The 26893-nt window shown below is 42.1% G+C and overlaps 3 protein-coding genes across 5 annotated transcripts; 1 reads left to right on the forward strand and 2 right to left on the reverse strand.

Moving 5' to 3' along the window:
• Window positions 1-83: 83 nt before the first annotated feature.
• On the reverse strand, window positions 84-16371 carry pex1 (peroxisomal biogenesis factor 1). The gene is given in 30 exon segments (XM_051066473.1): window positions 84-447; window positions 1052-1182; window positions 1445-1639; window positions 3731-3973; window positions 4426-4602; window positions 4715-4818; window positions 5047-5189; window positions 5369-5433; window positions 5535-5567; window positions 5569-5670; window positions 6323-6489; window positions 6610-6796; window positions 6883-7037; window positions 7163-7333; window positions 7431-7527; window positions 7767-7899; window positions 7998-8083; window positions 8217-8323; window positions 8531-8651; window positions 8759-8878; window positions 8972-9663; window positions 9940-10054; window positions 10219-10302; window positions 10448-10489; window positions 10491-10595; window positions 14347-14451; window positions 14597-14748; window positions 14839-14943; window positions 15444-15602; window positions 15789-16371. Coding segments are annotated over 30 exon segments (4347 nt in total). The 5' UTR covers window positions 15955-16371; the 3' UTR covers window positions 84-362.
• Window positions 12276-14205, forward strand: rbm48 (RNA binding motif protein 48). Its single transcript, XM_018697560.2, is given in 6 exon segments — window positions 12276-12438; window positions 12689-12879; window positions 12973-13118; window positions 13349-13554; window positions 13556-13909; window positions 14020-14205. Coding segments are annotated over 6 exon segments (1089 nt in total). The 5' UTR covers window positions 12276-12309; the 3' UTR covers window positions 14083-14205.
• An 858-nt stretch (window positions 16372-17229) lies between the features above and the next one.
• Window positions 17230-26578, reverse strand: sytl1 (synaptotagmin-like 1). Of its 3 annotated transcripts, none has more exons than XM_018697555.2 (16): window positions 26402-26578; window positions 25890-25998; window positions 25000-25155; window positions 23498-23649; window positions 23269-23383; window positions 23124-23181; window positions 22989-23025; window positions 22867-22907; window positions 22485-22595; window positions 22141-22307; window positions 21907-22009; window positions 21500-21661; window positions 21024-21102; window positions 20832-20931; window positions 20424-20629; window positions 17230-19083 (listed from the first exon to the last, which is right to left on the reverse strand). In XM_018697555.2, the coding sequence occupies exons 3-16, from the start codon at window positions 25149-25151 to the stop codon at window positions 18941-18943; spliced, it is 1626 nt and encodes a 541-aa protein (XP_018553071.1). In that variant the 5' UTR covers window positions 25152-25155; window positions 25890-25998; window positions 26402-26578; the 3' UTR covers window positions 17230-18940. The 3 variants fall into 3 exon arrangements, with proteins under 3 accessions (XP_018553071.1, XP_018553072.1, XP_018553074.1); XM_018697556.2 differs by having other exon boundaries at window positions 25000-25126; window positions 26402-26577; XM_018697558.2 differs by lacking the exon at window positions 25890-25998 and having other exon boundaries at window positions 25000-25126.
• Between the last annotated feature and the right edge of the window lie 315 nt (window positions 26579-26893).

A 26893-nucleotide genomic window follows, 5' to 3' on the forward strand; every position in this document is an offset into this window, starting at 1 on the left:
TTGGGTCAAGAGTTAGGAACAGTTTACTGTGTCTCCATCCAGTGGCTGTAAACAGAAAATAATGGAGGCAGTTCACAATCAGATCATAGAAAATCTGCAGTTTTTATTGCAACAATTCTTTATTTTATAACATTTTACATATGTACAGTAATTACATTTTAAGTAGTTAAATGTCTCATTCATAATCAAGTAGAAAACAATTTGTTCTAATATTAAATTATATTAATTACATTAATTTACATTGTCTCTCGAGCTCTGAAACTGTTAAACTAATTTAACTGATTGTTAAATTAATAATCAATCCATCACCACTTCTATTCATAAACATCAAAATGATGAATTAGGTGAGTCAGACTGTTTGTTCAAGCTAAAGTCACACGTTGTCCAGGTTTAAATGTGACAGAATGAGGAGCTTTTCCATCTCCTGAACCGCTAAAGGCTTCATACCTTTAAAAGAAAAACAGAAAGAAAAAGGATTTATTAAAATCAACAACTACCAACAACTAGATTTGACTCATTGATCTAACACAGGGAGGGATCTACAGCGTTTGTCTTGTTTTTTTCCAGCATTAATAAGTTATTTATTCATTCATTTGACACATGAAATGAGTCAGCAGCTATTTATAGTTGACTGTGCAATGCCTCTGCTTCAGCTCCACCATACTGCTAGTGAATTAACAGAAATACACAACAAAGTAATTTGACTTGATAAAAATGCTGAATATAGTGGCAAGAATTATATTATCGATTAATATTAATTTTGCTGCTACTGGGGAACAGTTCTGAAACATCAGTTTATCAAATGCTTTTCATTTCCTCCTCTCGATGAGACTTCAGATGTCTCATTATATGCCTGATAAATTTCGTAGCCAATTGAAGCTATTAAAGACACATTTCTTTTTCCAGAGTAAATGGACAACTGTAAAATGAATTTTTGACTTCCTGTGGAGCAAACTGTTTTTGTTACAATGGTGTCATCTGTCATTTGTGTGATTTGTATTACTGTGACTGTTGCAGAGATCATGGTCCCCTCTGGTGTCCTGATACTCACAGTTTTGTGTATCTGTTCCAGTCAGACTTGCTGAGAGACGGTCTGGTCACAGCCAGGGCTGAGTTCACATGAGCCTGACACAGCAACAGGCCTGGCTGGCTGGAGGCTGAATGAACCCGGGTACAGTCCTCCTTCAGAGACACACACAAGAGTAGTCATGCACACAGCAGCATAAAAAAGCAGGTTAACAACACTAACAGAGTAGTATAAACTAGTATTAAAAAATCTAAAAGTCAAATGAAATAGAAAAATCGTATAAATTGTAGAGTAGAATGTAACTGTGAACTAAAGACTACAGTATTAAGTGGAGCTACAGAAAAAAGCAATAGGACAAAAACAGTAAAACAGAGATCAGCAGCATTTAGAATCTTCACATCCATTGTTATTACTTACATTGCCTCTCCTGTAGTTGTTCTTAATGTTGTTAATATCTTGCTGTAGGCGCTCCAACTGCTCTGGGCTCAGCTCTTCATATCCACTCTGGAGCGAGGACATGTATGCAGGAGGGAGAGAGCCACCAGTGTCACGGACAGATGCCCCTGTGCAGTCCTGGGTCATGGAGCTGGGTCCCGAGATGCACTGGGAGTTCTGAAAATGGACAGACACAGAAATGACGTGAGAAATAACTGTTTCTAAACCACTCAGTCACATTTAGAACAACATTAGTACAGAGTCCTGTATTAATATTGATACTGTAAGTGGCTATTTTTAATATACACCAGTGTCAAGGCAAAACTAAAGTCAGGGCAGATGTGCTCAAAAGTTTAGTTTTTAACGGTTCATATTCAGTTTTGTAACATTTTGTGTTTGCCTTAGGATTGCAGCACTATTGTAATATTTTTAAATGCTCTGTTAAAAGAAAGGAAGCTTGTTTATGATCATGTTTAGTTAACTCTTGTCCACAGAAATTTTCTACAAATTGAAGAGAGAAAGAGAGAGAGAAAGAGAGAGAGAGCAAGCGAGCGAGGGAGAGAGATCTAGAGAGAGAGACAGAGTGATGGAGAGAAAGAAGGAGAGACCTAGAGAGAGAGAATGTGACAGGTAGAGAGATCTAGAGAGAGAGAGACGGAGAGAAAGAGAGAGTGTGAGTGACGGAGAGAAATAGGGGGGAGAGAGACAGAGAGTGAAAGAGGGAGAGAGACCTAGAGAGAGAAAGAGGGAGAGAGAGACAGAGTGACAGAGAGAAAGAAGGAGAGATCTAGAGAGAGAGAATGTGACAGGTAGAGAGATCTAGAGAGAGAGAGACGGAGAGAAAGAGAGAGAGAGTGTGAGTGACGGAGAGAGAGAGAGAGTGACAGAGAGAAAGGAGAGAGAGACAGAGTGATGGAGAGAAAGAAGGAGAGAGACCTAGAGAGAGAGAGAGTGACGGAGAGAAATGGGGGGGGGGAGAAAGAGGGAGAGAGAGACAGAGTGATGGAGAGAAAGAAGGAGAGACCTAGAGAGAGAGACGGAGAGAAATAGGGGGAGAGAGAGAGAGAGAGACAGAGTGATGGAGAGAAAGAAGGAGAGACCTAGAGAGAGAGAATGTGACAGGTAGAGAGATCTAGAGAGAGAGAGACGGAGAGAAATAGGGGGAGAGAGAGAGAGAGTGACAGAGAGAAAGAGGGAGAGAGAGACAGAGTGATGGAGAGAAAGAAGGAGAGACCTAGAGAGAGAGAATGTGACAGGTAGAGAGATCTAGAGAGAGAGAGACAGAGAGAAAGAGAGAGTGTGAGTGACGGAGAGAAATAGGGGGAGAGAGAGAGAGAGAGAGACAGAGTGATGGAGAGAAAGAAGGAGAGAGACCTAGAGAGAGAGAGTGACAGAGAGAGATCTAGAGAGAGAGAGACAGAGAGAAAGAGAGAGTGTGAGTGACAGAGAGAAATAGGGGAGAGAGACAGAGAGTGACAGAGAGAAAGAAGGAGAGAAGAGAGAGAGAGAGAGTGACGGAGAGAAATAGGGGAGAGAGAGAGAGAGTGACAGAGAGAAATGGGGGAGAGAGAGACAGTGACAGAGGGAGAGAGACTAAGAGAGTGAGAGTGAGAGAGACCTAGAGAGAGTGAGAAAGAGAGATACACAGAGAGAGAGAGAGCTCAGCAGGGTAGCCGCCACACACATGCAAGACAGTTTGTGAGTCTGTCCTGGGCGTGAAGGGGGAACGAGTAGCCAGGCTCTCTGTAAAGTTTAAAAATACACTTCCTCACACGTCTAAAATCTCACTACTTAACATCTTGTATTATTTAATCTGTGAAAGAACAGATATGTTTAAAAATTACGAGTTACGTGCTGTTAACTATTTCTTGTACAATGAGACAAGATACAATGTGTTACTGAGATTTAGAGGTGTTGGAAGACTAACACCTGCTAAGCTAAACTAAATACTTCCTGACTCCAGTTCCATACTTAACGCACAGACATGAGATTGACATTGATCATCTCATCTTAATCTCAAAAAGAAAGTTAACAAAAAGTCTTGAAGTGTCATAAAATGCATAATTTACATTAACAAGTGTAAGTACACAGCATGTTGTGCAGAAACTGGTGTACAGCATTTAAAAGTTGAGGTTTCAGACTAGTATGATGATTTATTTATCTTTTGTCTGTTGTTGACTAATTAATGTGTGTCAACTACCGTTATACCTAAATATGAATAAAATATTAAGAAATACAACTGTTTGGTATTTTGAGAGCAACACTCACCAGTCCTAAAATTGGCGAATTCCCCAACTCTGACTCATAGGAGCTTCCGAAGTAGAGTCTCCAGACATTGCTGCGATGTTGGTCATCTTCTGCCTGGAGCTCATCGGGCTCCAGGAGAACCATGGACTGGTCCAAACTCATGCCTGGGTCTCCCTCCCCCACTGAATCATCTGAGCCACTACTGTTGTTTGGGAAGATCATGGAGGACAGGCTCATGTCGCTGTCTGAGCCAGAAGTCAGCTCCTGATTGTCACACAGAAAGAGTGCCTATGTTTAGATGCACAAGTACACGAAGCTTTGTAGGACCCGTAAAACATACTAACAAGCAAAGTAACTTCACAGTGTTTCTGCAGTTTAACATAGCTTAAATTAAAGTTCATTCTGCCTCTGGCCCTTGCTGTTTAAGTTATTCAATCATATCCTTGTCACCATAGTTGGGAATAATTTGAATTATGCTGTAAAGTGATAATGGATTTATAAGTAGAGCAACTCACACATGCTGAGATGCATACAAAACTCGTTGTTTAATCAGCCCTGAGGGACCAAAAACCTGCTTGGCCGCTTCAACATGAACCATAAATAATTTGAAAATGGACTGGCCAACAGTTTGCTGCCTCCCTGTTTTATTGTAGCCCAAGGCAACCCAATACAATTAACTCATCAGTGGTGACATTATGAAAATATAATGGACTTACATGCGGTGTGCTGGTGCCCATACTGTTGTGGACGGCCTCCAGCTGTGCATTGTAGAGCAGGGCCTTCAGGTCTGCCCCCGTGAACTGCTCTGTCGCTGCTGCCAGCTGCTCCAAGTCCACATCTGCAGCCAGGGGAACACCAGTACTCAGAGCCTTGAGGATCTCCACACGAGACTCCTGGAGATGTGACACAAGGGGATACAGTTTGTCAGTAGTTGAATAATCTGTGCATAAATTGAGCTCAAAAGTGTTATTAATAATGTTAAGGACTGATTCTAATTCAACAGACCAGGTCAGGTGGAGGGCAGTGAAGGGACTTGTCCAGTCGTCCAGGTCTCAGCAGGGCTGGGTCAATCAGATCTGGACGGCTTGTGGCTGCAAGCACATATACACCTACAAAAACAAACATGAGATGGTTAGCGTAGCCTAGCACAAAAACTGAAAGCAGGGAGAAACAGCTAGCCTGACACATAACTTGATGCTGGTCTGCTCCTTTAAAAACGTAATAATGGCACCAAATACATCAGTTGAATATACCAATATGACCTGTTAACTGTTAAAATTTGTAGTCATTATGCAGAACATTTAATCATGTATGTAGTATTTTGCTGTATGACCTACCCTGCAGTCCCTCCACCCCGTCCAGCTGGGTGAGGAGCTGGTTGACCACACGGTCTGTTACACCTGTGCTGTCGTGGCCCCTCCTGGGGGCCAAAGAGTCAAACTCATCAAAGAACAGGATGCAGGGTTTGGCTGCTTGTGCCCTGGAACAGATGGATGGAGTAGTCAGACAGAAAGGAAAGTAAATTATTCTAACTACATGAATGGTTGTTACTGGGGCTCATAATTACTATAAATATTTGATGCTACTCATTATAATTGGCAATGAAAGTCATAATAGAGTGACAGTGTGATGTGGGGAGGAGTGCAAATGTCCACTAACCTCTGGAAGACATCACGGACTCCCTGCTCACTGGCTCCAATGTACTTACTCAGAAGTTCAGGTCCCTGGGGAGAGGTAAATGTCCTGTGTCACTGAAGATATGTATTGCTCTCTTAAAGAGAGACTCAGTCTTTTGTTTGACTATCTGAGCCAAAGTCAAGCCTACCTTGATGTTGATGAAGTTCATACCACTCTCTTTTGGCCACAGCCCTAGCCAGCAGGGTCTTCCCTGTACCAGGGGCTCCATACAACAATATTCCTGAGCGATGGCGGATAGGAAGATTGGAGAACAGGATGGGATACTGCAACACACCAAAGAATCCTCAAATTTCAAGAACTTGCTAAAGGGTCAGGTTTGGAGCAAAACAACAGAAAAATGAGGACTGTGAGGGCTGGCCGCATCAAATATAAAATGATAAAGAAATGAGTTTAATCAAATCCTAAAATTATTTTTTGTGGAATCCATAGACAAAGCTTAAAATCTGGTTAATTAGCTAAAAACAAAGCCTCTTTTATCATTTACTGTCTGTAAAACATAAAAATGGGGAATCTGTTTATACAATTATTGTTCTAAATAAAACAGAGTGGTAGAAATAAAAATGATGACTTCAGTAGCTTTGAATTGAAAACAAACTGAATAAGACTGATGAAATTCTTTGTGTATTTGACTTTTTAAATCAAATAATATAATTTTAGTTAATTAAAATTAATGTGTTCATTTTCAATCCATCTGCTGTTATTGCCTCTCTGCTGTAACTCTCACTTGTGTTGAGACGTATAATTGCTTATCTTAACAGCAATCAATAGAATTTATGGTGATACATGATAAATACCTTGTCATCACATTCACTTTTGCTATCAAATCTCATGTCTATATATCCTCCCATATGTCACAGTGGAGCATCCATCTGACTGAAAACACACCATCTTGTGATTGGTTGCACTGATACTGACCTTTGCAGGGAGCAGTATGGTGTCCATTAGCTGCTGTCGCACCTCTCTCAGACCCCCCACCTTCTCCAGCCCAACTCCACTTGGGGTGTGGAGGTCCACCCCCCACAGAGATGGAGGCGTGAACTCCTTAAGAGCCTGTGCAAAGTCTTTCCACGACAGACACACACCTGAGAAATACAGAGCAAAAACATGATGTGAAAGTGGCACAATAACTAGCATTAGCTTAATTAACGACATGAATCATGAAGAGCTCAAGAGCACTTTGTCTTTGTTGTTGTCTTTGTTACCCTGGTCACTGTGTCCTCTTTGTACAGTATTAGCATGGACAGCTCGCTCCAACAGCAGTGCCAAGTCTTGAGGTGCATAACCTTCTGTCTCCTTGGCAACAGCCCCCAGGTCGAGAATTTGCAAGCTCTCCTCAGACAGACTGGATTTTCTGAGGATCAAACGGCGCAGGATGTCTACTCTCTGGGCCTGTAAACAATAACAAGCTGTTGGGTTTGTACTGTTTTACATTTACCTGTGTGTCTATGTCTGTGCGGGTGTATTTGTGTGGTAACCTGGTCTGGTGGCTGGATGTTTACAAATCCCTGGATGAAGTGGGACCTCTGGGCTTCAGTCAGCGAGGGGTGGAGAGAGTGCTCACTCTGGCTGGTGATGATCAGGCACACCAGGCTGGCATGAGCCACCACCTCATCCACCACATCCTTCAGACCTGGAGTCCAAAAGACAAGAAGAATTAACATCAAGGCCAGAAATAATTATCAATGCTGTCTCTGATCATGCATTATGACGAAAAAAATCCCCCACACACATACAAATAAAAAATGTATGGCTTACTCTGTGCAATGTGCTGTTGAAGCAGTGCCTCAGGGCCCTGCTCATGCTCAGGTGAGGTTGGTGCCCCTGTCACATGATCCAGGTCATCGAGAAGGACAACTGAAGGCTGCCTCCATTCCGCTTGTTCAAAAATATCCTGCAGCATCTGTCTCACAGTTTCTGCCCTTTTGCCTAAAAATAAATGAGTTAATTCATGATGGTGTAAATAAACCCAAGTTTTCTAACCACTCAGGCTATCGTTAAGTCTGGGTATGGAGTATCTGTTGACCTTGTAGCTTTCTGCAGTCCACCACCTCCACATGTGCATCCAAATATTCTCTAGCTTTCCTGCAGAGGGCTCGGGACAGAGTGCTCTTTCCACTCCCCTGTGAGGAGAAAAAAAATAACAACACAGCACATCACACATTTTAGAAAACAAAAGTGATTTTGATGATAATGCATTCAGTTAGTTACTTTGCTGTCTGATGAGCTTAAGCTGACAAATCAACACTGTCAACATCAGTTCTTCAAAATCACAAAAGACAAAAAAGAAAAAAAAAAAGAAATGTAAAAGATATCTGTTGTAAGCAGCAGTATTTAATCATTATTGTAGGTGAAGAAATACCTTAGCACCAGTGATGAGTAGAGCTCCTCCTTGAAGCCCCTGCCCAGTGGTACAAAGCTCTCGTGAGAGGGGGCTACCCAGAAGGCTGTGGGAGATGAACTCAAATCCACTCCTACTAAGCTCATCGATGCCACTGGAGAAAGACAAACGAGAGAGAGATGAAGAGAGAAATGAATGCTGGGAAAGATTCTCAAAAATCATACAAATGCTCAGAAATAGCTACAGACTTACCCAAGAATACTGAGGGAGGGAAGCTCTGGGTTTGGCATTTCAGCTACAGCACTCACAGCCGGCATGGTTACTGACTCTCTGTCTACCTGAAGGTGACATAAAGTGACAACTGTGAACATCATCACAGAGATTGTTTCATTGTTTCATATGCATGGAAGTATGTATAGAAAAACTGCATAGAATATTAATGTGCAGGACACAGTATGTGCACGTTAATACCTGTATGTTTTCCTTCTGGATAAGAGTGTGTGCCAGTAGAAACAGCTGGTCAGCAGGATCATTCGCAGGTTCTGGCTTCAGCACAGTTAAAGCAAACTCTAACTTTGCTATAAATGTGGGGGGAAAAGGTGGGAGAACAGTGACATTTTATTGCAGCTGAAAGTACTGTCATTTTAATGGCGTATTGTGATTTTAGCCTTTTTGATGTTTAACATTTTGGAAACTTTATCACAATGTCGTGTCCAGATTTGTCAGAACATGATTTAAAAATACATCTCTGACAAGCTTGTAAAAAAGGTGTAGAAATGAATCACCGTCAGTTCCATGTAGGAGGATGGTGCCAGACCGCGCAGTCAGACAGGCTAAAGGTTCGTGACTCTGAGTGTGCAGCCAACCAAGAAAAGCCGCCTGGATCTCCTCATCGTCTTCCTCAAGCTGAAAGGAAAATATGAGAGATCACACAGACATAAGGGGAAGAGCTAAATCAAATCTTATGCAAATTATATGCGTTGATACTTAAAACATACACCACACCCACTCACCAGTGGTCTTAAGGGCTGTAGACGAATAGCGGAGGCCACTTTGATAGTCGATGTCACTGGTTTAATTCTAACTGTGGAATGTGGCCTGATATTCAACCTGAGGGCCAGAGGCTGGGGGATCTGAGAAAAAAAAATCACAGTGTTTGGAAGAGGCAGACATTGTTAACTAGTGCATAAATGTGCTAGGTGTTACTCTTTTTTAAGCATACTCACCCATACTCTTCCACTATGGATCTCTCCCTTGCTGGGGCTCCTTTGTTTTCCTGCTACCTTCTCAATGCTGTGACACACCACCCTGACCACCATGACCTCCTCTTCTTTCATCTCTTCACCTCCATCCACAGGAGTGGCAACTTTAGTAACTCCTGAGTTCTTCTTTTTCTCCATGGCCTGCTTGGCTCTGTCCCTCCTTTCTTTAGGGGAAGGAACTTTGGAGAGCAGGCCATATGTCACTGGAGACGGACCTCCAATTAGTCCAGCATTTAGTCCATGCCTCCAAGGAAATAAATGAATAACACCAGTTGCAACATGGCTTATGGTGCAAAGAGAGTCAGGAGGCACACAACACACTCTGTAGACAGAGTCAGTGAACAGGGCAGGGATGCCAGGCACTGGTGGTAGCTCTTTAACTGGGTCATAAGTGCCTTTTATCACATAGCGTAGGAGGCTCCTCAAGTCAGCTATGCCACCCCACTGTTGGCTTTGAGGTACATGAGCAGAATTTTCAAATGACTCTTGGGAGGAGGAGGAAAGATCCAAGTTGGTCGGTCTGTGAGGATGCTGTTTCTCACTGGTTCTCATCAGAGAGCCTCTTATGTCGCTAATTCCAACACGGTCCTTCGGAGAGACAACTAGTTCTGTGAACTGCTCCAAGCGACCGTAGGGCACAGATGGCAAAAGTGATGCTGCACAGAGTAAGAAACAGATCAAACTGTGCTCATGAATACTAGTCTATGGATATAACCAAGACATAACATTTTTCAGAAAGAGCTGAACAAACTCTTTAGTAAGTAAACTTTAATTGCTGAAACCACAGAGTGACAATATTTTAGGATCATTACATAATAAAACCTTATACTTTTGGTCATAATGTTATCAAAGCCTATGTTTCTTCTCATGAATTTCCCAACTTTAACAGATACTGCTACTGACATGATAATAATTACTGCATTAACTCTGACCTATTCGGATGTAGATGGCTGTGTGGCTGTCCACCCACACAGGAAACACGGCATCTTGGAACACCACTCTGATCTGATCTAACAGCTGCTGCTCCAGCGCGGCACTGTGAATCTCCTGGGGGTGTCAGGCAGAAGTAAAATAAATTTAAATTGATTTTGAGTCACAACCCTGTCCCTGATGGGTCTTCTTGTAGTAATCAGAGAGTGTATTTTAACATAATAAATACTTGTATGAAGACATTAGAGAACACATCACTTTAAGTCACAATGTTCACCCACCAGGATCTCCCAGTCATCAGATGTCAGGGGCTCCACAAACACTTGATGGACTGATGAGACCTGGTGACATGGTCTCAGGAAGCCCTGAGGGAAACCACAAAATGAGTCAGTCCATACAAACACCCAGTCAGCCTCAACAGTAAGACTGTCAGGATGTGTCATATAGAGATAATGGATAAGTCATGTGGGAGACATGGCACAGAACAAATAGCTCACTGTAGAGCCCTACCTGCTCTCCATCTTTTAGGCCCAACTTTTCTCCTAGTTGCCTGACACAACTCCACTTTATGGCTGTCAAAGCTAGAGGAGGTTCTATTCTGAGTCCAGCTGAGGAACAGTGGAGACCCATGGCTCCAGGACAACTCCAAAGCTTGGTTCTGAAACACACACAAAGGACAGTTTTTGCTGTAGTACTATTAAACATCTCTATCATGCTTGCCCTACTTTTTCTGTCAGTGAACAGGCTCTCAGCTTGAACAAACAATCAATGATAGAGCTAGTGCTGGTTTGATTTCTGTGTAAAGATGTCAAACTGGAGGAGAGGAGTTTTGAGCCAATAATTCCTCTGACAAACCAGCCAAACAGAAAAGGAGAAAAGCTTGTCCAAATGTCATGGGAACTATTTCATAAATGCACCTTCAAACAATCCATATCAGACACCTGTCATCTGAAAGATAGGGTTCTTTATAGGTTCATTAAGATGCTAATGACTATAGCAAAGCAGACTAGAAGACAGGGTAGTATTTTAAAAGACTGCAGTCTCCAGCAGACTGGGTGAATGCCAATGCTAATGTAATGCTTTGTCACCACCAAGTGAGACTGCAGGAGAACTGCTACAAAAATACTTATGTCAACATGGATATTTGTCACTTGATACTATCACCTACATTAATCAAATATTAAACTTAAAGCACATGAATTAAATCTCTTACTGCTGCTGACAACACTCAACTCATTTCTGTCTCCATATGTTGCTGGATGCATTTCTCTCACTAGCATACTGGTTACTGTATATGCAATTCTGCAATTCTCTGGGAGTCCCATGCTCCCAAGATCCTATGTTCCCCAGACTGATATGACACACAGTGGAAACATAACGAAGGCTCCTATATTCCCCACACTTTTGAATGTGTGCTCTCCCAGGGTCCTCTGATTGAAAAAGATGTTCCCTAGCTCTGTATTCTGTATTCTGACATGGGCTATTGTGAGAACTAATCAAAGGGTTTTTCTGTCTCCCAGCACTGACGTATGGCTCTCAATATAATAAGCCTAAACTTGAGGGAACGTATCAGCTTATTAGGGTTTAATAAATAGTATAATATTTGTGAAATATTTGACTTTAAAATTTGTCAAATTTGAACAAAACACAATACGAGGGTTAAAGTGCGTCAACAGAATATTCAACAGGGGAACATAGGACTCTGGGAACACACACATGCTCCCATCCTCTGACAGGCCGCAGGGCATGTAATGGAGCCTGTCACGTTTCACTAAAAACTCATTTTATCTTTCTATTTGCTCTTAATTTATGCTAATACACACGTTGACGTAATGAGCCTTAATTGTATGTAAAACTAAGGGGAATTAACAACACATGTTCATCAACGCAAGATTCACTATTTTTGCAAACAGGCTAACATTTTTTGCTAGAACGCTGTTTCACCAAACTAAACTTGTACTAACATTAGAGAGATAACACTGACAGTTGGATAGCTAGCTATCAGCTAACTTACCTCGTTCAGCGAAAGATGCGATATCAGCTTCGACGGGAGGTGAAGAAAGCAGTTTTTTGTGTTGTTAAAAACAACAGTCACGGGTTGAATGCCCTGATTGTTAAACATAATTCCAACATTGCCTGGCTAGCTCTGTTAGTGTCAGGCAAGTTGCTCTGCTAATGTTAAATGTGCAACAAGCTCATAGTCGATCGATGCGCTCTGACTGTGCTCAGCTAGACCAAAGCAGTTGATATCGAACTGCACTACTTTTCAAAATAAGATGTTACAAGCGAATACGCAATTAATACCAAAAGCGTAGGAGAGAGAATAGGCTCTTATTTTGAAGTGCGCCAACCGTAAAATTATTTCCAGAAACATGGCGGCACCTGTCGGCAACAGTTCAGGGTGTTGGGGAGTCCCAGAGGTTTATAAACACCACGAACAGCGAAAGGTGTGCATTTCGAGGCCGAAATACAGGGAGGGAAGGAAGGCGAAAGCGGTTAAGGTAAGAAAATGCTCCTATCTGCCAAATATCAGCACAGAAAACACAATGAATCTTAAGCTATGATACACTCTGGCCAGAGTAAAGGCCATGTAAAATAAAACAGACAACACAAATCGTCAATATTTAGTCTTTTCGTTATCATCCTGCCTGACAATTGTCATAAGAATGCCACAGTTTTATAAATTTGCTCCCAAGGTACCTCAGCCAAGACATTACAGAACAAGTCGTTTGTCTTGTGCATTACCATCAGGTTTACACCATCAACTTAGAGTCCCGCTACCTGATGGTCCAAGGGGTCCCAGCCATCGGAGTGATGACAGAGCTGATCCAGCTGTGTGCCCTGTACGGAGTTGTGGAGGAGTACAGGCCCCTGGATGAGTACCCTGCTGAGGAATTCACGGAGGTCTACCTTGTCAAGTTTCAGAAACTCACAAGTGCCAGGTTCAGAATATGTCTTGCCTTGTTGATTATACTGGCACTGGCAAAGCTGAAAAGACCTGCTAAAAATGTTTTGCTTGAAAATGTCTGTTTCAGGGCAGCCAAACGACACATGGACGAAAAGAGTTTTTATGGCGGTGTGCTGCATGTGTGCTACGTCCCAGAATATGAGACTGTGGAAGACACCAGGCTAAAACTGCAAGACCGGAGGAGATATGTAATCAGGGCTGCTCAGAATAAAGGTAGACTTTAACATCAAATACAGACTTATTAATAAAGAAAATAAGAATAAAGTAATGTGATTATTATGGATTTAATACGTACATCAATATCTATGTTTGTCTGTTCTTTTTGTATTAGCTCGTTTTGTCGATTTTCATACCCTAGTCCCGAAGAAACAAAATTGCTCCTCAGTTGCAATTTTTGGAATAACATTTGTTGATGTTTCTCCTCTAATGTTATTGTTATAAAGTGAGAGAAAGGGAACAGAAGGAGGCAGAAACCAAAGAGCCCACAACATCAAACACAGCCACCACATCAGAGGACATCATCTCCAGACATGATCAAATGCCTAAAAATGATAACACAGCGGAGACTGCAAACATCAGCCATTATTCAGGCTTTCCTTTACTACCATTACCTCCACAGGAAAGTCGTTGCTACAGACATAAAAATCAACATGGGATTATACCAACAGAAGGACAAAATGGGGACATTGCATAATGCCATAAATGAAACAAAACAGCTGCCAGTGCAAAGTTTAAGCTTCAGTCAAACCTCTTCAGGCAAAGACAGAGGCTTAGACCACAAACAGACACAGAATCCGTCTTCTGCTGTCAGATTTGTCCCCAGGACCACACACTTGGAGAACAGGAAACGAAAAATGGAGGAGGCTGCTAAGCACTCACTGACTGATGTTTCTGAAAAAAATGAGACTTTGATTGGGCCAAAGTTACCTGAACCACCTAAACTGGACATGGAGGATGAATCACTGAACACAACTGTCAGCCTAATCAGGAACACAATGAAACAGGTAATATATAACCTGATTTGGTTCTAGCAATTCAGAACTAAAGTAATTCTTCACTGTAGTCTACATGTCATAAGTCAAGCCAGTAAAATCGCTGTTATGTTCTTTCTCAGGTGGCCTCAGTTCCTGACGTTAAACCAGTGGAGAAAAAGGTGAAACCACGTCGTCGGATTTGATCACACCAGCTCAGTTTCTTGTGGCAATTTGTTTTTATTTACATATTTTGTATCACAATGCAAACATCTATAACTTTTTGTATTAAAGAAGACACAGCTGAAAATGCACTTAAATGTTATTTCTTCATGGTTCCAGCTGTTCCTGAAACACATGCTGCTCAAAAATCTCAATACTCTGAAAAGGAAGAAAATGTGAGATTAAGAACCTCTGACTTAAAAAAGTTTAGTTATTACATTTCTCATGAGCCTTTAATTTGAGATTACCATGGTGTCAGGGAGGCAGGTTCCAAAAGCTTCAAGTAACAGGTTCTCCTCTCTCACTGCCATTTCAAAGTCAGCAAAAGACAGCCTGCCATCATGGTCATGGTCCTGTGTATTAAGGTGAATTAAGGTGGAAACTGAGAATTAAATAATTAATTGCCCCCTGAACACTCAGATTTCACGATGAATGCAGAGGTAACAAAACAGATTACACCAATAAACCATGATGGTTAAGCTGTGGCCATCCTCTTACCATCTTCTTCAGCGTGATCTCCACCAGGTCTTTGATTCCCTCGTCGGGGTCCTCCTCTGTGGGCTGTCTAATGAGGCTGTTCTTCAGCATGTGAAACATCTCCTCCCTTGATATGTAGTTGTCACCATTCAAGTCATACACATGAAAACAGTCTGAGCCGTGCAAAAAGGGAAGAGTTATCTCCTGGATAACTTAAAATAACTCTGATTTTTATGTGTGGGAGAGTAAAGCTGAGAACTCACATTTTATTTTTTCATCCAAGGTCCCTCGAAGGAAAACAGACAGTCCTTCAATCCACTCTTTCATACTCACGAAGCTGTCGTTGTCTTTGTCAAATGACCTGAAGACTGTAGAATAAATAAGTAATATTTAGAACACGCTGCCAAACAGTTACAATATACTCTGCATCCAAACTGCTGGTTATTTGTAAGTCATGGCAGTGCTTTATTTTACAGGTCTGTCAATTCCAATTCACTTCCTAATAATCTCCTAAGAGGTTTCCTGTGAAGAAACAAATCATTTGGTGCTTATTACAGGTAAAAAAACAGAGTTGATGTGCCTCTGATTATTTTAAAAATACTATGCTGACACAACCGTAAGACTTATTTAAAGGATAGAATGTATCTCCAAACAATCATACAATAAATGTTTCCAATAATATATGAATGAGTAATAAATATTCACTGGAGCTAGGGTTGTGAGAGTACTTTTTTTGGTCATCGTACAAACTCATCCAAAGCATCAATGTGGCACACGCAAATGTGTGTGTGTGTGTGTGTGTGTGTGTGTGTGTGTGTGTGTGTGTGTGTGTGTGTGTGTGTGTTAAAATTAGCAATGGGCAGAATACCTCCGTCCATGATCATGTCATCGGTCATCCCAAAGATGTTGTGCAGGATGCTCCTGAACTTCCCTCTGTCCAGGCCGGTGACTGCTCTCCCCGGGGTGGCGGGCTCTCCCATGAGCACATTAAACTCTCGGATGAGGCACTCAACCTCTGTTTTATTGACTAGGGTCACAGGAATAATGGCTGACTTTTCGTGCTCTATAATATTCGCTGTATGACATTTTGCATTTTTATGGTGGCTCATCAACGTGTCTCAACGCTCAGCGAAAAGCGCACAGGTTGGCACAACAAACCAGCTTAGTTTAGCATAGGATAATAAGAAAAAATAAGTTTGAACCGAGTACTCACAGTGCTCCACGTGTTTAGAGATTGATTCAGCGAGAGTCTGTATTAACTTTCTGTTCATAGCAGACATTTCTGACATTTTCAGAAGTAGGAGGTTCGGGCAGGATGAATACGAGTCCTCAGCCGGGGGCGCTGTTGACATGCCGTTGCCAGGGAAACCGCGTTGCATTCAAGCTGGCAATACAGCTTGTATATATCAAACAGCGCTCACATAAAACAGAGAAAAGTTTCGATTTGCTGGGGGGAAAAGAGCTTGCTTGATGGACACAGGACTTAAAAAATGTTGAGAATACACATATTTCATTTGTTTCTACTCTTGGTCTCTCTATTTGGAGGAGCAGGGCTATGGTGATTGGTTTACTCAGCTGGTTTTCCCCTGTGTGGCTCTGCCAGTGTTTCTAAACTCAACTGAGGCCCCATGTTATTTAGAGTTACAGACAAACCTGGCAAAAAAAAAAAAAAAAAAAACCGACATTCACCGCTTGACATAAAGTTTCCCTCAACCTTTCTGTGGTGAGCTGAGGAGCTGGGTACAGGCTTTCTGTCTTCATCTCCTCTGTCATGAGTTTGCAGCTCACTTACGTCAAGTAAATGCAACTCTTCATGCAGGTGGAAGTAAGATTCAAGTGGTATCTTCATATCTGAAAGCTGCTGTCCCCCTGGACTGATCCATGGCTCTGGTTGTTCCTCCTATTTGATTTCTGGAGGCTCCCACACCAGCACGCCACAGTCCTTGTGGCCAACAGTAGGGCTGTTGTGACAGCTCTCTGGACTCCACTCCTCCTGCCCTCAGACTCAAAGACCTGCAACAAGTCTGTTAAGAGAAAAAGGTGAGAAAATTATTTAAACTCAGTTTGCCCAGCTTTATACATGAATTACAGTTTACCTTTGTTAAGCTAAGAGAACATCTGGCTCGTCAATCACTGACAGGACTGGTGGTCAGGTCATACACACTGGAGGCACAACCAGAGGAGCTTCACTGCTTACTGGCATCAGTATTCATGGGGCTACAATATCATTGGTCAGTGTACCATCACAGTGCGGCTCTGGATACAGTTTTTCAGGTAAGGAATTGGTCTTTTAGAGTTCTGCCAAAAGAAACAGAGGAACAGCTGAAACGTCGTCATGTCATTTAAGCTTTCTTTTTACATAGTGGAGTCTCTTTATGTCTGCTGGTCTGGCTTTTATAAAGGCTCATGAGCTGTGTATCAGTGTACCCACATATACATATACATATATAGCTCACATGTTTGGTTGGGAGCAGCTTTAAAAACAGGTTCAACCAGAGACAATGTACAGAGAACATTAGTTTGTTCAGTATGTGACCAGACAATTTAATTAGCAGCACACCACCTAACATTTGAGTAAAGTAATAATGTATATGGTGATTTTGTTCAGTATGGATTCTAAATTGAGTTAAGACTTTAAGACATTTGAACACCACTGCACATCATTGCCCTTTAATGATTATTAGCTGCATGACATAGTTCATCATTTAGCACAGCTGGAGCACATGATAACTTGACATGTTTAACGCCAGAAACACCTTTAACAATGTCGACAAATGTTCCTTCTTTCTCAAAAATGGCGCTTACATTACCCACAATGCCCACTGCTAACATTTAAAGGCTCAGGTGTGTTCACGTGCAGTCTATGGCATAGTCTATGCTATGCTAGAAATGGCTTAAGTAGTCTTAAATACTTCTTTGGAGCAAACAGTTTCCCTCTCATGCTCTGTTATCGTCCTCTGCACCGCCGTAAAGATTTCCTCTGCTGCCGCGCTCAACTGCTCACTGATGAACAGCAGCTGCAGCCGAGACATTTTAAACAGCTGTCAACCCTCACCTGTATCACTCAGTCCACCTGTGTCAGTGTGTCAAGCGGGACAGAAACATAAGGTCACCATATCCGACTACAGTCTACAAAATAAAAGTATCGATGCAACTGGCCATCCAAAGATTTCAAATTAGTCGCAGTTTAATTTGCATATTCATTATTTTCTTCGAGGCGATTAGTGTTGACGGAAAAACATACAGATGTAGACAAAATTACTAAAGACTCTGTGATATATCTTGTACATTCAGAGCATCTCGCAGAGAATTTTGCATGGGTTCCATCTTGAATAAGCACAACATAGCAGTGGAGCAGTGTGCCAGGTCAGTAAAAAATGAAATAAAAATAAATAAAAAATAAAACAGGTGAGAGGGTGTGTATCACAGACACAGAAAAAAAACAGAGAGACTTTATTTTGGAAGACAAATAGCTCCAATTCCGATCCCATTTTAGCTTGAGGCAGGATTGTAAAGATTGCCATCTGCTGGACAGGAGCTCTGGCCTGTATGATAAATGCCACCCTCTACTATCTTTTGATGAATACTGGAGAATAAACTTGATGTAAAACTGTTTAGAGGAAAAAAGTGAGAACAAATGACATGACACTGTCACTTCTTTTCTTGTGTTCTTGACCTCACTCTTCATTGTCTCCTCTGTGCCTGAAAAGTAAAAGTAGATACAAAGTCTGACCACAAGGTGGTAGTCAGCTAATCCATTAGAAGGAAAGGCTGAATTTATGTAACTGGAGGCCTTCACAATGCTCTCCAATTACAGTAATGACACCTTAAAATCAGAATAATCAGCATATGAGGGTGATAGGACCTATTTTTCTGACAAACTTGAATGTGGTTGAAAGGGCTGGGATAAAACTTGAAATAATTAGGAAACAATAATTGAAAATTAGTGTCTGTGGTTATTTAATTCTACAAAATTACTTAATCACTGTCTCTTGTAATATCAGTAAGTAAATCAGAACACTAAATGAATCAGCAGTTTAAGTCTGATATTTAATTAATAAACTACAATGGATTACAAATGCACTTTTCTCACATAAGACACAGACTGAACCAAAACATACGAACAAAACATCTGAGATGAAGACAGATTTGGTTTAATATCTAAATATGTTCTGATCTACGCCATTAATTCACAATATTGCACCACTACTGACTCCTCTGTGTGTGTGTGTGTTTCTGTGTATGAACAACAGAAATAAAGTGTATGAGTATCACTGTCACAGAGAGGTTAAATGTGCTGAGAGCTCTTTCAGTCCAACCATTATTTGAACATGCGTGCGTGTTTGTGCGAGAAGTGTGTCTGAGTCACTCAGACCGGTGGGCGAGGTTAGTTCTGATCGGTAGTGACGTGTCAATCCAGTGGTTTGGGTTTTCAATCATGGAGGTCCACACGGCGATCTCCTCCTCTGTGGAGTCCATCCAGCTGACAGCCTCACCATAACTCTGACCTGCCATTAAAAAACCAACACATTGTTCATTATTTATGTCAAAGACATTAGCACACCACTGCAACTCACACTCTGAGTAATGGTGCTTTTCTTAATGAAGCAATGGGAACAGTCCCAACAACTGACCACTGTTCTTGTAAGTATATTGCTATGGTAACGGTCAAATGATTCTAACAGGAGACTAAAACCCAAAAGGCAATGTGACAACTGTGACAATGAACAAACCTCTACAGTGGTACGCCCTGCCCACTAAATACAACAACTTCATGTTGAAAACATATTTGCAACAAGCAAACCCTCATCAAAGTCTTCACTTCCTACCACTCTACTGACATCATCTTCCTCCAGGAAACCCACAATGAAACACAAGATGAGGCTGTTGCCCTATCACTGCTTTGATCTTAGGTGCTGCACACTCCTTATCGAGTACAGCAACACCAGCTATAAGCAAAACAATACTATCAATATCAAGATAAGCTACTTCACAACAACTAAGCTAACTGAAATTAGAATTGATTTTGCATTGCTTGCACATAGAAGTTTACTAGTGACACAGCTTTACCCTATCCAGCAGTCTAGGTAACCTAGATGCTCTCTGGTAACCTAGACATGACCTCGCTCTGATAACATGACCATCTGAAATGCCTGAAATGCCAACACAACAAGATGCAAGGCAATGTTAAGTGGACTAATGGACTAATATACTGCCACCACATCACTCCTAACCACAACTGTAGATGAAGGTTTAAAGGCTACATTCAGACCAAGGTAAAGACAAGAGCATTGGTTCCCTTCCTAAGAGTTGCCTACAATATTATCTGTCATGAAGGGTTTTGGCTCAAACAGGGAGGAGCCTCTGCAAGTTACTTATAATGATGCCAGAAAAGCACAGGCAAGACAGGCTCGTTACATGTTCTGAAACTGGGGTGTTCAGTGGATGATGATTAAAAATCTGGTTTGCTACTTTCTATTGCCAGCTGTTTCAGAGTCTACCTACTTCATGTAAGCTTGTAATAATTAAATGCTGGTGGGCTCCTACATTTGACAAAAGTATAGAACTGTACAGGATGTGATGCATTTTATATTTATGGACGCAAAAAAAAGCTGTTTGTCTGCAACACAATCAAGACACTGCAGCTTATACCAAATATATACCTGTTTATCACCAAGGACGTCACTAATACCAAAGAAAAAAAAAGTAAAGAACATGTCAGGATGTGAAGACTCTGCGCCTTTGCACCTCTTTCTTTATATCCGAAGAAAAACTAAAAACTAGAAACAGGCTAATCTTTTTAATATGAATATAAATATAAGTATTAAAATGTACAGTGTAGTCTCACCAGTTCCACAGCTCAGACGAATCCCACCCAAGGTGTGAGTCTTTAACCCTTCGCGTTGCCAGACAGTCAGCTCAGCGCAGGCCTCTCTCAGGTCGCTGGTGTGGAAGCCATCATACACCATGGTGTGATTGTAGGTAGGGCTGATAGAGCGCTTCACCACACGTGTCTTCTGACCACTCTGTCTACTAGCATCCGGGAGTATGTAGCTTAAGGGGTTTAAGTTAAATTCAGAGTCACACTGGATTCATTTTGAGGATTCATCTTAACTCAAAAGTAAAATGACTCAAAAGTGATCCCACAATCTAACATACATGCTGGTGCAAGTTTAAAATGCTGCTAAATAAAATTGTTGCCAGGACAAAAAAATGATGATAAAATATTAGAAAATATGATGCAGAGCTGACACACCTTCTGACGAATGAGTCTATTGCACCTCCTTTGTTGGACAGGAGACCCTGAGCCTCCCGAAGCCAGATGTGAACCTCTCCTGTCAGTGGCAGACCACCACCTTAACACACACACACAAAAGTATGAGACTCGCCTGATTGTAATATTGGGCTGGGGCATAATGTGTGTCTGTGATGTATGTGTTCTGCTCACCCTCGAATCCGTCTGGGATGAACTTAATAGAGAGCATAATGGTCCCACGACTGCTAATGGAGTCAGGATTCAAATGAACCTGCGATGTGGGGTGAAGAGGAGAGCAGGAAAAAAAGAAAAAGATAAAAGCAAAGGAAAAGACAAAAGAAAGAAAAGCGTGGAGGAGGGAAGCAGAAGTGTGGAAGCAGGGAAAGATTAAGGTTACATAAAACCTTAGTTGATATTCACAGCATGTCTTCCTCTCCCTTCAGCTCTTCCAGACACAAGAGACACTCCTCTCTGTATTCTGTGTCTTCAACAAAGCTGCCAAAACTGCCATTTCACAGACACTCAGATACTAAACAAATGTAGACGCAGGCATCACAGTGTTTTGGTAAATATTAGTGTGAGAGTATTCAAACACACATGCTAATTTGCGTGACTGCGAGAGTGTGTATTTGCATGCGAGTCACACCTTCATATCTACTCTCCCTTACCCGTGGCTGCAGGTCCTGCCACAGCGGCTGATTGCACGTCCAGTCCCACTGGGCCAAAGCCACCTCCACCTCACCCAGGAACACGTTCCTCGCGAGGGGCTCGGCGTGCCACACCGACAGGTTCAAGGTCCGACTCCGCAGCTCCCCAATCCTCACTTTATACTGAGGGTATATAATCAGAATCAGATAGTTGACACATAACAGGAGGAAGGACGGGACAAGGACGCCATTAGCTATAAGAAGAAAATTTTAAATTAGATGGTTTATTGAAAGGGCATCTTCAAAACTAGTGACTGCAGTGCGATGGTGCAGGACACATGGAGGAGAGCTGGAGGACAAATGGCAGATAGGGGGATTTCTGTGAAGGCTGCCACGTTATGTAATATGTAAATAAGAGTGTGTCTCACTCTGAGTGTCTGATCATAGATCGGGTTGAGTGTCTTCTTCTTCACTGAAGTTTTCTTCTTACTGTGACTCGACTTGTCCGGTAAGAGATAGGTTTTAACATATCTGTGAAAGACGCACACACATACATACATACACACACACACACACACACAGACATTATATGACATGTTTTGAACACAACACTGTTGCTGCAATCTGCGCACTCAGATGCACAGGCACGAACTGTCACTTACGGGTCGGAGCGGTTCTTTCGTGCTGAGGCGATGTCCTCACAGCGATACACTTTAACTAGCAGCTCCTCCTTCTGGGTCTCGTAAACCAATGAGAACTGGATACGGCCCCTCACCTCCACCAGTCCAAAATCTCCCGAGCTGAACAGACTCATCATGCTTCCACTGAGCTACAACACACACACACACACACACACACACACAGAACAAAGATCAGCACCTACGTCATTGTCCCGAGCTGAGTCATCTTGCGTCGCTGGATAGCCAATTAATCAAACGCGCGTGTGTGCATGCACGTATGCGTGTGTGTGTGTGTGTGTGTGTGGTGTGTGTGTGTGTGTGAGTACCGTGTAGCCTGAATGAAGGCTGCTGGTGGAGCTGCTGGTTTTCAGAGAAACTGGCTCTGTCAGGCTGCTGCTCAGTGAGTCAGTGTCTCCGTTGTGACCGTCAAAGTCATCCTAAAGGCACACACACAATTCTTAGATTCAGCATCACTACTGATCATCTATAAATTGGCAGCCCCCTCCCCTCATATCATATCCTTTTACTACTCATAGCTTACCACTGGAAAGCTTGTGATTAAATTACACATCCAAATAATAGAAAAATATTAACTCTGCGTCGGTGGTGTGCCTGAACAGAAAGTGGAATAACCTGCCAGTTAACGGCCGTATTTATCAGAACCATTAGTCGTGATAATATGTTTATGTGGGTGTGTGTTATAATCACCTCAGGTTCCTCTGAATGGCCATTACTTCTCCTTTCGCAGTCTGTGAGCAGAATGACAAGGTAATATTAGTACAAAGAAATAGCTAGTAGATACAGAGGCAGGGAGATGGAAACTTCAATACCTTTGGATGACGAGGAACTACTTGTATGTTGGAGACCCTGGGAATTGAAGATGGGTGGTTTATTAATATCTGGATGATTATTTAAAAAACAGTTTCATGCCTGGAAATAAGAAACATGTGCATGTACACACAGACCTGTGCTACAGGACTTTTTGTTCTGGGTGTGGGTGTAGGTGTCAAACTTCCTGAACTCCTGAAAACACAAATAAGGAAGAGGAAATGCAGTTTCACACACATTTTTGCAGCAAGTGATGTGATTTTTTTTTCTGCCATCACTGACCCATCATTCTCCTCATATTTGCTGTCCTTCAGTCTTCTCTCTGCCTCAGGAGAAGTGTTGTTGTTGTTGGTGGGTTCCTCTGTCTCTCCATTAAACAGTTCAGTCAGAGGCACATCTGTTACCATGGCAACAACCACAGACCCATCACTGGGATAACCCTATAAACAACATGGGGAAGCAGCCCCACAGGCCAGCAACAGCAGTACCACATTTAATCTGGAAAACTGACCTCTGCTCTTCACCCTCCTGCAGCGTATGGTGGCGTGGACGAGCTCGCAGCCCGACACCCGGTTACGATGGCGTTTGCTGCACTCCTCACTAAACCATGACCCCGACAGGAGGCGCAGACGTGCCGGGTCTGTCCCTGTCTGCTGGAGGATCCTGCAACATTGACATGGGGCCAGATTAAACAGCAAACAACCACACACCTCCTGTCTGGCAAAAAGTCAGCTGATGTCACCCGACGTCAGAAAACTAAACAGAGGGTTTGCAGTCACTGTAGTCACGGATGTAATGGAAATTAGTCAGACAAGAGAGGTCTCAATTTTCCTACCAAAAAAAAAAAAAAAAAAAAAATTTGACGAAAACAATTAGCTGATTAATCAGTTTACCAATCACCAGAAAATCAACAGGCAATACAACTGTCAGACACAAATGCTCTCTACCTTAGATCCTGAGAACTTGTTGGGGGCATTTTTGACTATCCTCTGATGTTTTATGAATTAAACAATTAATTGATGCACCAAAAAAATAAATAAATAAACTGATCAACAATAAAAACATTTGTCATTAGCTGAGGCCCTACTTTAAAGATTAATCAAGGCAAGTAACACAAACAGGGAATAATAGAGTTTGTTAACAAAACTGGAGGTACTATGGAGCTCAGTCAGTGCTGTGGTCAGTGGCCAACAGCAGGATGAGCTGTGCAAACAAAACAAATTTCACTAGACATAAAACACGGGAGCAAAGCCAAAAAGCTTGGCTGACTGTTTATATATGTGGTTATGAGCGGGTCTTTGGAATATTCTGGTAATGTGCTGCATATGTAAATATCATATCCTGGTTCTGAGAAACCTGGATATATTAGCTGGAGCTCCTGAAGAAACCTTTCAGATACTGTGGCATGATTAACGGCACTGTGTATGGGTGCATCAACAACTCAAGCAAGTAAAACAAAACCAAAAAAGAGAAGAAATTGCATTATTGCTCTTGTTTTCCATTACTGATGATCAAATGGAGAGGCTAAATCCCACAGAGTTCAGACAGCTGGAAAACAAACTGTTCCTCCTGTGAAATAAGTGGCTGACATGTTGAGGAATCAAGACACATCTGCTGCCAGATAACAGAAACTTGGATACTGCTATTTACAGTAGGCTGTAAATAACAAGGTTTCTCATGTACAATATAAACATCACATCCCAGGCTAAGACTCAAAACCTGAATAGCAGCCCATATGTAAATGCACTGCATTTATTTGACTCTACCCACTGAGGTTTCAGACTACACTCAGTAAACAGTAAAACTACAACTACAACACAGAGGAGACAAATTAAAGGGAAAAACTGGATAAATGAGTGGAGAGACTTAACAAATGTAGATGCTTCCTTACAGGTGTACATCTGCTCTCACTTGTCTTATCATTTTTCATTCATTATATATATGTTTGCATTCACTACTGGACAATGTAATTACTGGAACTGGCTCCTAGAAGGTTAAACAGTCACCTCTGACCTTACACGTCCTTCATCACGACGTCGCAACTCCAAGTCACGTTGTAAGACCTGGAGGATGGTGGACTGCTCCTGCTCTGTCAGGTGGCTCAGATCAGGAACAGAGTCAACCCGCTCCCCTTCCATCCCTGAGACAGAAGCGTGTATGAACATAAACCTTAGACAAACAAATGGAAACTGTTATTCTCTAATTACACTTGGGTCCTAATGATACTGTTTAATGTCATGCCAGTGTATAAAATACACATGCTATATTAAATGGTATATTGGGCACACTCTGGCTTGTTAAAATGAAGCACTGTCTACGTGTGACACATGTTGCATAGTTGCATAGGAGTGTGAGTTGCCAGTCGTTCCACCAGGAAGTAATTTATTTCCTGCACAGATTGTTTCATTTAAATACATGTTGATGCCTTAAGATGTATAAGTCCAGTTGAAAAGAAATTATTATATATTATGTCAAAAATAATACACGTGTTTGTGTTCTTTCTTATCCTGTATATCATCTCAGGAACCCTTGGGGGCGGCACTGATCCGCAAGTATGGAAGCACTGTGCACTTTCAAGATGCAGGGTACTTTGAAAACCCATGTCCTCCCGTTGCTCTGGTACCTCAGCGGGCGAGGACACATGTGGTTTCTGGTAGGCTATTCCTGTCCGCCTGTGTGACTTTCATCCCCCACCTGCACCAGATGCTCTCTGTCTACTACAACTACAAAAAGGCTTGAAAACAAACACTATTTAAGTTGCCATTACCCGATCTACTGCTGAAGAGACGGTGTTTAGAAACTCTTGCAAAGTGATGTATGGATTAAACCTATCTGCTGCGCTACGATATAACATTTTATGTCTTTGCGTGTGTCTGTGCCTCCAACGCCTTGAGGCTAGTTACCTTAGAGTACTTAACGCATGCGCAAAGCGATCCTCCTTTCCAAGGGGTTAGGAGTTTGGCAAACAGGATATCTTTCAAAGAGTGCACCACAACTTTCACGAGCCGACCCCTGAAGCAACACACAAAAAATACAATTATAGTGTGCAGAACATGACATGAAATATATTGTACTTTTCTCGTCATAATAATATTCTGTAGCTTTGTCATTTTTGCAGAACGCACTCAATCGATTGAACAGTTGCTGTTTTTTTGCGCACAGTAAGACGACTGTTATATTTAGTGCTCTATTTCTGACAGATTATTGAAGAATCCGGTCATTATTATTTATATGAAGACTCGCTATAGGGTAAATAGGCAGGTGCAGCACTCTCCTCATCATGAACACCGCGAGAGAGAAGACACCTGTCGCCACTTTTTCCCCGTTTAGACCAAAGGTTAACCTCTCCTCCTTTCGTGTTCACTCACAATACACACAGAGAAACATGAAAAAGCCCAAGCCAAAACTGTGTTACCTTACTTGACAGCTCCCGCCACTTCCATCTGTGAAAAAGTTTAGGTAAAAAGTTGTTCAGAGTGCGGTGGATGTGTATGTGTGTGCGTGAGTGTGTATGTCTAAGTATGTGTGCTGAGTAAACGGAGTGAACACGCCCTCCACAGTCAGTCAGCACAGGGGCTGCACTCAGCTGGGAGCTGAGCGCGAGGCGGAACAAACAGAAAGTACAGAGGGAGGATGACATGTGTGTGTGTGTGTGTGGTGTGTGTGTGTGTGTGTGTGTGTGTGTGTGTGTGTGTGTTTTAGAGCGTGCGATATGACTCACACACACACGGATGTTTTGCCACTAGCTGAAGGGTGGAGGTGGGATGCAACTTTCCTCCTTGTAGCTGGACACACCTGTTAAACACACACTTGACCAGCACACCGAGGCTGCTGCTGCACCTAGTCCACTGTACACACACATGCACACATTACGCAAACAGAGCCCTCTGCTTGCTTTAAAGCAGTG

Source organism: Lates calcarifer, linkage group LG3, assembly GCF_001640805.2.
Source record: "Lates calcarifer isolate ASB-BC8 linkage group LG3, TLL_Latcal_v3, whole genome shotgun sequence".
Taxonomy (NCBI): Eukaryota; Metazoa; Chordata; class Actinopteri; family Centropomidae; genus Lates; species Lates calcarifer.

Excerpts from the sequence above, each read along its gene's own strand:
- sytl1 (XM_018697555.2), bottom strand. The coding sequence starts at position 25,151 with ATGTTCATACACGCTTCTGTCTCAGGGATGGAAGGGGAGCGGGTTGAC. Across the intron at positions 23,182-23,268 it reads AAATATGAGGAGAATGATGG|GAGTTCAGGAAGTTTGACAC; the intron begins GTCAGTGATGGC and ends TTGTGTTTTCAG. Across the intron at positions 23,026-23,123 it reads CAAAAAGTCCTGTAGCACAG|GGTCTCCAACATACAAGTAG; the intron begins GTCTGTGTGTAC and ends TTCAATTCCCAG.